This window comes from Xenopus tropicalis, chromosome 5, assembly GCF_000004195.4.
Source record: "Xenopus tropicalis strain Nigerian chromosome 5, UCB_Xtro_10.0, whole genome shotgun sequence".
In the NCBI taxonomy this organism is placed as follows: domain Eukaryota; kingdom Metazoa; phylum Chordata; class Amphibia; order Anura; family Pipidae; genus Xenopus; species Xenopus tropicalis.
In genome coordinates, this window is record NC_030681.2 from 95,255,266 (window position 1) to 95,267,696 (window position 12,431).

The 12,431-nt window shown below is 35.1% G+C and overlaps 1 protein-coding gene across 1 annotated transcript; it reads right to left on the reverse strand.

The window, feature by feature from the left end:
• Positions 1–253: 253 nt before the first annotated feature.
• On the reverse strand, positions 254–12,051 carry prim2 (DNA primase subunit 2). The gene is made up of 6 exons (NM_001016008.3): positions 11,852–12,051; positions 11,556–11,659; positions 9,404–9,495; positions 7,621–7,741; positions 1,721–1,816; positions 254–714 (listed from the first exon to the last, which is right to left on the reverse strand). Exons 1-6 carry the CDS (start codon positions 12,009–12,011, stop codon positions 517–519), a joined length of 771 nt encoding a protein of 256 aa, NP_001016008.1. The 5' UTR covers positions 12,012–12,051; the 3' UTR covers positions 254–516.
• Between the last annotated feature and the right edge of the window lie 380 nt (positions 12,052–12,431).

The following is a 12,431-nucleotide window of genomic DNA, read 5'->3' on the forward strand; positions in this document are numbered from 1 at the left end:
GCAGTTTTTTGCACCTACTGAATTGTGAGTGACTTCCAATAACTTTCTTTTATCTGTTCCGCTAAACTGAAATGCTCAAGAAATAAATAGAAATAAATAATATTTGAGATAAATGTATATTTAGAAAATGTTAGAAAATATTAAGTATACCTTCAATAAAACCATACTCCATGTTTTGTATACCACACTGTAAATCCAAAACTGGATTTTAGATCTGTTGCAAACACACTATAAAATCAGATGAGTCCTTTTAATCCATACAGAATAGTATTTTATTCCTTTATGAACATCTTCAATAAAACAAAGAGCCACCTGACATTTCTTAATAAACTACATAAAGCCTTGTAATATATAAGACCAGAAAAGGATTAAACTACTGAGAATATTGACTAAAACCATACAGACATAAAAAATAAAGTTAGGAAGCAAAACATGAAAGTGAATACATTAAATACATTATACCATTCATAGTTTAGCACAAGTACGGAAGCATATTAAAGGTTAGAGTCATTCAAGCTAATTTAATATGAGAAGATATATGCTGTGAAAAACAACAAAATAATAGTTCACACTTACTGCCAAAGCTTTGGATAACTTTGTTCTGAAGTCATTCAAGACAATTGAAACAATATCTGTATGAGGAATGTATGCAAAGCCGTGCCAAAGGAAAACCTTTCTTGGGCGAACTAAATCAAGAGCAGCTTGGAAGGGAACCTTAAAAATCAAAAAACATCATTATTTACTTTTGGCACAGGTATAATTTTCAGTATTTTTATCAGTCTATATTAAATAGGTAAGTAACATTTCTCTGTGAATAAAGTAATGTAGGAGGAAACCCCATTCTTCTTTTATAAAAAAATGTTCTCCACCAGAATGCATCAAGTGTTTTCCCATCAGCAGTGCCCTTTGTGTAACGAAGGATTACAGGTAACTGGCAACTAGATAAGTTAAATTGTGCCTGAGAGGGAAAAAAAACAAATACTTCAAAAATTGCAAATTGTGCACATAGATCCAAATGATCCACTGACTTCAAAACATTTTGTGAATTTTTGAGTTTTTTTCCAATTTTTTAGCAAAGTGAAAGGTACAGATTTGCTCATCACTTCTGAAGGTTAATTTTAAGGTGCACTACCCATTTAAGGGAAATTTGCCATTTTTTTCTTGATGATTCGAGAGATATTGTTATAGGTGGAAATACCATCATTATGAAAGGTTATCCCCATTCTAATTGCTTGCTGTTCTATTCTAATGGGCACAATATGAAGTTTTTTTTTAAATTAACTGTTGCAACCCACACAGATCAGTACCTCAGAGATATACCAAATACATAATTTTTAAAACAGTTGAATATCAAACCCTACACACACAAAAAAACAATATTGTGCCAAATACAAACCATAATTTTCATACTTAAATTTGAGAATTGAGAATCAAAAATTGTTGCATTCCATTGTCCAGGGCTTTAAAGTCACGTGACTATGGATTTGAATATGGTTTGGCAGAACACTTATGAATGGGCCAATCCTGCCAAAAATGATGAATCCCTAATCAAATCTGAGATTCGGTGCATCCCAATAAATGATTAAAATGACTGGAGACAGGGTATTGAGCTAGTGGGTATTATTGTTATTGCACACCAACATATATTATGACATGACTGGCTGGGAAAAAAAGGCAAATAAATTAACATATTACTTTTCAATAATTGATTATGCCCTACCTTGTAAAATTCTAGATCTTCCATTTTAGTCAAACTTAAGCCAAAACTTGAATTCATTAAATCCTCTTTGTGCATGTTCTTTTCTTCCTGACTGATCTACAAATAAAAACAAATAAGTTTGTTTTAAGGTAAGTTTTCTTAAAATATAAATCCTAATTTTTGAGATCATTATAAAAAAAAAACCTCATAAAATTCTACACAAAGCTCTTTGGCAAGAGAAATGGCACTCTGAAAACTGGACAGTGGAAACAATTATCTTCGAGCAAAGCATTTGATTCCTCAGGTAAAGTAATGTGGATGCAGTCTGTTGGGTTAATGAACTTACTGCAGCTTCATTTAGTACTAACAGAAAATTTACGACAAGATATGATATCCATTCTCCTGATTAAAGGTTTTACTGGCAGCTGGAATATGAGGTGCTTTATAGCTGGACCATAAGGAAGGCTTAATAATGTTTCAGTTTGGTGCACTGGTTGAGTACTTAATTTGAATTAAAATATTGTAGGTAGTTAGGGACACAGGGAATAAACATGCTTATAGTAAAAAAAGACACTGAAGCAGACTGCTAAAATCTACGACAAATCATCAGTGGGAACAACATAAACAAAGCTTCTTATTTTTCACTGAATATTTAAGGTATCATTTTCAAATAATGACAATTTACTAGAGCAATAGAGAACAAAGAATAAGCACCTTACCAAAGAGGTAATCTAGTCAGCATATTTTTTCACTGTTTTTTTTTTTTTTAGAAATATTTTCCATTAGCAGTTCAGTGAGTAAGACACCGATTTTAAATTTTAATGGGGACATTCAACATTTTAAAAAATTGCACTCATCACGTAGGCAGTGACAAATAGGGCATAATGTAAATATGGGATAAATAGAATTGTTACATTTAGAAAGTCTACCTTAAATGGAGCTCCTCATACAGATCTTTTCTGTGCCCTGTCTGTGTTGGCTTGGCCAGAAACAAAGCAGTGGGTAGCCAATCAAACCTCTGCTCTCACACAGGAAAAAATGAGCTGTATTCCCCTCTCTTCTGTGTGTCCATCCAGGTGGAGAATAACTGGCATATTAAACTACAAAATGCAGAGAGCCGCTGGCTCTCCTTCACTGCCACGCCCTTAACATATTAATATGGTGGGCAATTTGGCTTTTAAAACTTGTGTCAGAAGGTGGAAAATTAAAGACCCTGTCACCGACCTGGGTAATGAAAACTCAGTAATGGATTAAAAATTGTTAGTCTCTGGGCAGTCCGTAAGACCGCTCCATACCTTACACCTTATTGATATGCAAGATACGGGGCAGGTAGAGGCAATGCCTATTTGCCTCCCCCCCCTTGCCCCTCTTAAATCAAGCACTGCCTAACACAGGCAGCCCTCAGTTCAAGGCACATTCTGCAGATCTATGCAGCTTGGTGTCAAGTAAGCAAAAATCTATTTCGTAAGTCTATACCCAATGTGTAGTAAAAGGCACAAAGTTTGCCCAGGTGTACTTATCCATAGCAACCAATAAAATGATTTATATATTAATCTACTCATAAGGGTAGAAGGACACTGTATACATTCACTGTATACACAAAGCACCTAGCATTTTGACTGGCGTGCATTGTCTGTAGTGGTCAATAAACTAAACGTTTCTCAGTTTAGACAAAATATAGTCAAATCAATGAAGAATAAGGGTGAAGACACAGAGCTACTTAGTACAGGTATGGAATTCCTTATCCGGAAACCCGTTATCCAGAAAGCTCCGAATTACGGAAAGCCCATCTCCCATAGACTCCATTTTAATCAAATAATTTAGAATTTTCTCTCTCTGTAATAATAAAACAGTATCTTGTAATTGATCCCAACTAAGATATAAATAATCCTTATTGGAGGCAAAACAATCCTATTGGGTTTAATTAATGTTTTATTGATTTTTTAGTAGACTTAAGGTATGAAGATCCAAATTACAGAAAGATCCCATATCCTGAATACCCTTGGTCCTGAGCATTCTGGATAACGGGTCCTACACCTGTAGCAGGTACTTGTCACAGCTACTAAACGTCAGAAAATACCCTGCCATAGACAACACTGAGATTTACCTCTGCTAAAACACGCTAAACGCAGAGACAATTATCCGCATTATCTATTTCTGTAGCCGTGACAAGAAGCTGCTAGAAGTAGCTCTGTGTGTCTTAAGCTTTACAAATGCAAGTATTAAAGGTCATCTAATATGCTATTGGACAAGTGTATGCAAGGAAAGATAATTTCAAACAACGGGACTATTTTAAACACTTTGAAAATGATAGATATTTAAAAAATATTAAGTGTATTTTCTACAGTTTGGGATATGATAAACATGTAGTCATTCATGGCAAAATAAAAGCAGTAGCAATGTATGCTTTGCACATTAGAAATCATCGAACTCCAGAGCATAAGAGCAGAAGAATTACTGCAGAATTACAAAAGCACATAAAATAAATGAATCAACAATCCCCCAAAGAGCATGGGGTACTGTTTAGGGAAAAGAAGGACAGACATGGTGATGTCATGGGCTGACCACCTTATATTACATGAATTAAACTATTCAAGGTTTATTTATTAAAATATGTTTGTCTTTCTGGACATTTCCTCAGTCAACCAAAAGACAACAGTGGAACTAGATCTCCCCCTACTGAGCAGTCAAAGTTATTAACTGGTTTTCAGATGCAGCTTATTAGATTGCTAAATTATATTAGACATCAGCAACATGTTTATGTACAACAAAACTATAATATATTTTAAACCTGTAGTTCCTAGGCTGCCAAAAAATAAATAAGACATTGACAAACATCACCAGTGAAAGCTAACTGTTAACTGGCTGACCTTAGTTATTCCGCCAGAGCAATGTTTTGTCTATTTTACTAAATTGGAAAATATGTATGCTTTCAAATATGACTAAGGGCAATGACGAACTTAAGTCACATCAATAAATCGCTTCTCCTTTAAATGCTTTTCCCCTGTCTAAAATGCAAATCAGTGGAGGGAAAACATATGTAACTCAGCTACTTCACAATATAATGCAAAGTTGCCTCTCAAGGAAATTTTGAAAAGTATCTGCACCACGTACATTTCCCCACCGGTGTTTCGCATTTTAGCCAGTGGGAAGAAAACAAGGGTCATTTTGTTACCCATGTTAGCCACAATTTATCATGGATGTCAAAACGTCCTGTGTGTCATTATGCAGCACTGAAAAGGTTTTGACGAATGTAAATAATAGAGAGGTGTGTGCATGTATGGGTGAAGGATAGAGATATCAGCATGGTGCTAAGCCCTATAGAAAACAGCTTGGAAAAAAATTATTATGAGAGGAGAGAGTGCAACTGTGCACACTCTTTGCATGTAAGATATTTAAATAGTTCACTAATCACACTAGTACAAGAAGGTATTAGAGGATTCCCTCTGGAGGAACCATGGGCGTCCACAGAAGGGGGCACTTGCCCCCCCCTGGAAAAGTAGCAAAAAAAACAAAACAAAAAAAAAAACCTTACTCCGTTTCTGCACTGTCCCCTCAAGCCCGTTTTGCTGTGCTCCGATTGGATCTTTCTTCTTGTGGATTCTCCAATCAGAGCACAGCTTCCTTGACAGACAGTAAAATTGACCAATCAGAGCACAGATGCACACAGGGATCGGGAGATTTTGCAAACTGGAAACAGAAATGAAGACTGAAAAGAAGAATCTGCAGCTGTAACTTTACCTAAGAACCAACTCTCAACTTTTGCTGCAGTTTTAATCCCACAGGTACTATACCCAGGCACTATACACAGGCACTATACCCAGGCACTATACACAGGCACTATACCCAGGCACTATACACAGGTACTATACAGTTCTAAAGAATCACTAGCTGACATTATCACTAGCTTCCAGTGTTATAGTGCCAGGGCCGGAATATCTGCCATCCGTACCCACTGTGTTTCACTGTATATAATGTGCTGGTTTTGTAAATACGGACTGCGTCTCACTGTATATAATGTGCTGGTTTTGTAAATAAGGACTGTGTCTCACTGTATATAATGGGGAGTCAGTATCCACTGCCTTTCTTGCTATAAAACTAACATAAACACATCTAAAGGGGTGGTTCACTTTTAAGTTAGCCTTTAGTATGTTATAAAATGGCCTATTCCTAGCAACTTTGCAATTGGTCTTCCTAATTAATTTTTTTGAATAATTTGCCTTTCTCTTCTGCCTCTATACAGATTTCAAATGGGGGCCAAAAAATATTGCTCTGTGAGGCTACAATTTTATTATTATTATTATAATTTTGTATTACTTATTATTCCAAGTATTTCCACTACCTGGTTGCTAGGGTAAATAAGACCCTAGCAACCAGATAGCTGCTCAAATACCAAATGGAGAGCTGCTGAACAAAAAGCTAAATAACTGAAAAACCATTAAAAATAAAAGTGAATTCGAATGCGAACTACCCCTTTAAGCTAACTGATCACAAACACAAATGTTTGCAGATCCCCCCTAACAGAAGTGCGCATACTAAACATTTTAGGATAAAAAAAAAAAAGTACCCCCACTCGCACTTTTGTACAGTATCCCTGGGAGTCAGTGGAAACGGCAAGAGGTAGTTGGGAGGTTAACTTTTTACGCCAGCAGCGCCAGTGTCACATTAGCTGTAGGTCAGTCTGTGTATGGGCCATCTTTAGCCTCCCCTAGTATCATCCTGCAAAAAAAAAAAAAAAATATATATATATATATATATATATATTTGTCTGTTGCAGGATGATGCTAGCTTACTTGCCCCCCCTTGGAAAATTTTCTGCGGACGCCCATGGGAGGAACGTAATATAGGTTGCTAACAGAATGAAATGGTTGCAATGAGGATAAAAAATGCACATTGCAAACAATTTTCCATTTGCTAAAATGTAAATATCTTTTGCGAATTATTTAGGTTGTGCCAGTATGCAAGTACAATAAAAATTAATAAAAATTAATGAAAAAGTTGTTTTCACGCTAATTACACCATCTTCAAGCATGTCTAAAACATTTGTAGTGCGCAATACAAATGTGCAATGCAATAAAACTCTATTGAAAATTATTACATTGTGAAATGTTAACTTTTATTCTTATTTGTGCAAATTTTTTTCGGTTTACGAATTTTATTACATTCCCACTTTTTGTATTTTAATAATACAGCACGTTGCAACCTGCTTTGGAAATACCTACATGTTATTTATCTAATGCCACCCACAGTAAGTTATGAGTAAACAAGGTAATGTAACAGAAGTTTGCAGTTCATCAAAAAAACTCATAGCAACCAATTAGCATATAGCACTTACTGGTTGTGTGCTTTAAAGCTAAAAATTGGCTTCAGAACAGGCACAAAATCAGTGAGTTGCCCCAAGATTCCTGGATGCTTAACTTGCCAAGCTTCAGCACCTAAACAGTGGTACTAAAGCCTGGCACACTGAGCAACAACAATGATGTATAATGTTAAAAACATACAGATCTTAAAACGTTCTTATTAAAAAATTATCAGTGAGTCAACATTGTGATTGGAAAATATGCTAAACCTAAGCAGATTTTCTAATTATATTTGGAAAAACAGAATGCCAGAAAATAAAACATAAAACATAAGGAGAATCACTGAACCACCACTTTTGAAACAAAAACCTCCAAATTTTATTTTTGGAGATGAAAAGAAGAGTTGCAATACCAATTTGTCATAGTTTAAAATACCCACAAGTGTACCTGCAATAAGAAAACATTTTTGTTATGACTTTTCACTAAACTGGATATATTCTTTATAAACCCTAGTTCCTTGGGTAGCAACACATTTTTTTCCAAAAAGTTATCCATTGAAATATTTAGAATCTAGTTTTTGTCCAGTGGAAATAAATATATTTTTTTTAAAGGTGTACTTACAGCAACATACTCCAGATCATTGAGCTTAAGAAATTCCTGGACCTTCTCCTTAGTCAACAAACTAAACCGAAATTTAAACAGGTCCATTTCCTGTTGTATAAACCAGCGCCTTAAATCCTCTCTGAAAAAAAAAAAAATTATATATAGAGAGAGAGACAGAGAGAATGAATTGGTATAGGAAACGTAAAGGACATGTAAAGCCTACATTTGCCTACAATGTATATCAGTTGGGCAAGTCTCCCCCACCCAAATGGCATCATTTGTAATGCATACAGTATATCCCCTCCGTTTGCTAGCACCATCACATTTTCCTAAACCAAATAGCAGCTTTCACCCGGTGGACATTTTTCCTCTGATACATAATTGGATACATTTAAATCTGCAAACAGCCTACACACACAAAAACTCTTATTCAGCATACATTTCATCAAGAATACAGGCTCACACAGGCAGAACCGTCTTTGATAAAAATTCAGCTTTGTTTGAGCACTGTAATGGTAAAGCTGAGCTCAGGAGAAAAAAACTGAAGCAGACAGCTAGAGCTGTCTATGAGAACCAGCAATGCCATATCTTTACTGGCTGCTAGACTGGGGGCGTGTTTAGTAATCTGAGCTTAGAGCAACTGAGCATGCCCACAAGCCAACAGCCAAAGCAAATTCCTGAGGGTGGGGGCTGAGTGGGTTACAGGAGGAGAAGGAAATCTCACTGCAGCCTTACTATTAACCTCTGGACAACCAGTGTGGCAGGTATTGAAAGATTTCAAAGAGGCTGTTCACTGATTACATTTTTGTGTGTGGGGTTTACATGTCCTTTAAGTTCAACTATACGAATCCTACAAGTTAGATGTAGTTTCATGGGTCAAAATATAATCATATGTGTAAACAACATGAAGGGTTTTCCATTGGACATTATGCACCCTTCGTTCGCTGCATGCTGTGTCTCCATCCTACAAGATAAAATCTGATGGTGTCTGACAGAATTTTTTCTCATGTAGATGCAGGAACAAAACACACCATTCCAACATTATCTTATTCGACTTTACATAACAGCCTATGAAGAAGTTCCTACAAAATCTTGTGCTTTTGCATGACAAGATCAGATAAAATCTGACCCACAAAATCTGCTGAAAATCTCCAGTAGAGTTTATCCCTAATACTATAACAATATTACTTTTGGACCATCTCGAAAGAAACTTGTAACCAAAATACAATGTTTTAACCTAGATACATTTTGGACCCATCTTTAGAATTTTAAGCAAGTCTCACAAGTGAGGCTTATCTAATCCAGTTTCTAGTTAACAAAGTACAACAGGCATTAAGTAGCATACACCTACAATTATTTTTTTCTGGGAAATGTACAGCACTGGATAACCAAATAGCTTACTGTGTAATGTATCAAATTTATTTTTACACATTTATTAAAAAAGAAAAACCCACAAAAATTATATTCAATCTTGTTACATGTTACATATTCAGTATTGAGATTTTTTTTTACTCTATTCCACATGTGCAGGCCCCAGGATCGCAGAAAAAACAAGAAGGAAGAGGATCACTCGCTTGCATGTAGCCCAGGTTGGTGTAATTTTCTGCTAATTAGATACCAGGGGTATCGGGTGATTACAATCACTGGGGGGTACCTAACATTTGGCATCATCCAGTGATTTTTCTTCCTTTTAATATCATGAAAATATACAATTGTTTAACATCTGTATTTGTTAAGAAATGAGAAATAAAGTAAAAATACCACATTTTTGAATTCTAAATCTATGTCTATGTCTACTTACGACTGACAGTATGCAAGACGTAGGATAAAATGCGAAATGTGGTCTTTCCTTCTTAGATCATAGACTTCATCATTTATCTCATCTTGTAAAGCCTTAAAAATATATGGACAATAATAAAAACATTGTTGAGATATTTATGTTGACAAGTGAAATTAAGGCTACCCATTACAATAATATTTCTGTAGCAGTTAAAATTTTATGTGGCAGCAGTGAGCGGGACTAAGCATTTTCCCTTAGAAACTTGGCTTTATAAAATAATGTTTCTTAACTTTGAATTCCCTGATGTTGGTGAACTACATCTCCCAGAATCCTTCCTCCAGAATAGATTTAAAGGTCAAGGATTGCTGAAAGTTGTAAACAGGGATGTATGTTAAATACCCTAATACACTTACTATGCTGGCTGAACATTTTTAGAATATATATTGCTTATGTGTGGAGCGTCAAGGTGCCTTTATTAGGTTGTTTAAACCTATGTCTGAACTAATTGAAAGCAATAGAAATTAGCAAAATTATCTAGAAAGTTTGTAACAATTTTTTTTTCTTTCTTTGTATGAATTGTGGTCACACCATGTCTAATATAAAAATGTTAAGTGATGAGCACAATGTATCCTTCCTTTTGCTTTAATTTTTAAGAGATTTTTCAGTAATTTGGAAAATCATGCATTAAAATACAGTAACATTGTTCTGCCATCAACAGATGGAGTCTACAGGAATTTTTTGCACCTCCCAGAGCTGTAATACAAAGCAATTGGAAAAATACTTTATTTCTAGAAAACCATATGAAAGCAACTGAACTTAAAAAAAGTATTTTTGCATGGTTAAAAGCTCTCTGCGGAAGCAGCACATGCCGCTTCTGCAGAGAGTATCTTTATCTGCCAAACGACGTACAGCGCACATCGTTGGCAGATACAGCCTTTTACTGCAACGCCGTTGGCAGTTAAAGGGTTAATGATATTCTGTGATAATTTCCAGTTGGTTATCATTTATTTATTATTTTAGGTGCTCTCAGTGATGTGACTTGTACCCTGGTGCACTGCAAGTTGGAATGATATCACCTCCTCCCTTTCCCCTCCAGCAGCTGATCATCAGAACCATGGGAAGGTAGCAAGATAGCAGCTTCCTGACACCTGTATTATTAAAAATGCTCCCATCCCCTACCTATTGGTAGATATCAGAATAGCACTCAATAGTAAAAATCCCAAGTCCAGCTCCAGTCCCATGACTCCTCCAGTTACATGGGAGTAGGAGAAACAACAGGTTATCTGAAAGCAATTAGTGCTGGCTCCTTCTGAAAGCTCAGACTCAGGCACAATGCACTGAGATGGCTGCCTACAAACATTTAAATAGTAGAATAAATAATTGGTAATGTGAACAGTGTTATAGTAATAAAAACTATACCACAAAAATCATGACAGAATCCCTTTAAAAAACAATAAAAGTAACAAAAGCAATAATACTGCAGCCTCACAGAAGCAGCCTAGTAGGCTGCCAAGGCTAGTGCCCCAAAACAATAAGGCATTTTAAATTGCAAGCTGGTAAGAAGCAAAGAGCAAGACAAACAACTATAAAAAAAAAAAAAAAAAAATTATTGCTAACTGTCTCAGAAATAGGTTACTCTATTAAATACTAAAAGTTAACTTAATGTCTTTCTTAGAATGTAAAAGTCCCCAACTGAGTGCAGGCACCTTATATAAAAAAAAAATTAGAAATGTTACTATACCATACAGGAAAAGTGGCAGGGGAATCCTAGGAAGTGACTAATGATAACATGGCGCTCAGTGGAAAAGTACCCTGGGCCATATTGCTACTGCCAGTGAACACCTCTTTCCATGTCTATTGGAAGGGAAGGAAAAGAAGAAAGGGTAAAACAGTAAGGGATAATAGTTTAGAAGACTGGAAATCCCAGAAGGTGTAGGACTCCAATCCTCTGAAATTTTGTCAAATGAGGCCTTATGTGTATGAAACAATATTAAGTACAGATATTGTATTAATGCCATCAATAATAAAACTACAAACTAAATTCATAAAAGATGCCACATTTTCTGTCTCCAGCTGTAAACATCTGATATAAATTTTAAAAAAAATTGAATAAACACATTTTAAAAAAGATGTAATAAAAAAGTTTTTAAAAAAGGTCTGAATTCTTACTTACTCTGTATGGAAACTTGAGTTTTCTCAATTCCTGTTCTAGTTTTTTATTGTAATCATCGGAGTTCTTCAAATAACTGACACCAAGATTCTCTACAGCTTTAAGAACTAAGTGTGGAAAAAGTATTAGTTTAAGAAACCAATACTGAATATTAGTGTAAAGGTATATGTAACGATTAGTTAAAACAGAAAATATGTATGTATAATTCTTAACTATGCAGTTATTACTTTTTAAATTGAAACTAATTTAATCTATTGTAGTTAACTGTAAACTACATGAAGTCTCTAAATTAAACTTACGTTTAAGTCTCTCAATTGCAAAGGTCTCAAACTCAGTGAGAGATATATTCTCTGTTGGTGGATGCTGGTAAAATTGTAAACTTGACGGATACAGGTCACCCTTCCTGTCTCCCGTTAATCTTGTCGTATGCCTAAATTTCCGATCCCTGGAGAAGAGCATTGTTTACAGGATGCCACACAAATACAGAAAATATAAACCTATAGAAAACAAGAACACCATTGTTAGGTACTATAAAAATATAGGTTTATTATGAATAATAATAATAATATATCTATAAATAAGGTTTATTATGAAGAGATGCCTTTCTGATCCATGAACTTGATTTTATGGCACCAATGGGTTTGTAAATACGTTACTGTAACCAATTACATTGCAACATTCTTAAAAAGCTCATTTTGATACACAGGAAAAATGAACTAGTCAAATGGACTAATTTAAATTGAGATTTCACCTTACTCCACAGTGACACCAAGTGGTCTGAATTTTTTTTTTTTTTTTTTAAATATAAAACACCAAATTTCCAAAAAAGTTGGGGCACTGTAAAACATGAATAAAAACAGAATGCAATAATCTGCAAAT

What these genes read in the sequence shown, in the direction of transcription:
- prim2 (NM_001016008.3), bottom strand. Translation starts at nt 12,011, where the DNA reads ATGCTCTTCTCCAGGGATCGGAAATTTAGGCATACGACAAGATTAACG. An exon ending in CGTCTTGCATACTGTCAGTC is followed by an intron (nt 7,742 to 9,403) that starts GTAAGTAGACAT and finishes TTTTTTTTTCAG; the next exon opens with AGAGGATTTAAGGCGCTGGT. An exon ending in ATGATCTGGAGTATGTTGCT is followed by an intron (nt 1,817 to 7,620) that starts GTAAGTACACCT and finishes TTTTATTTGTAG; the next exon opens with ATCAGTCAGGAAGAAAAGAA.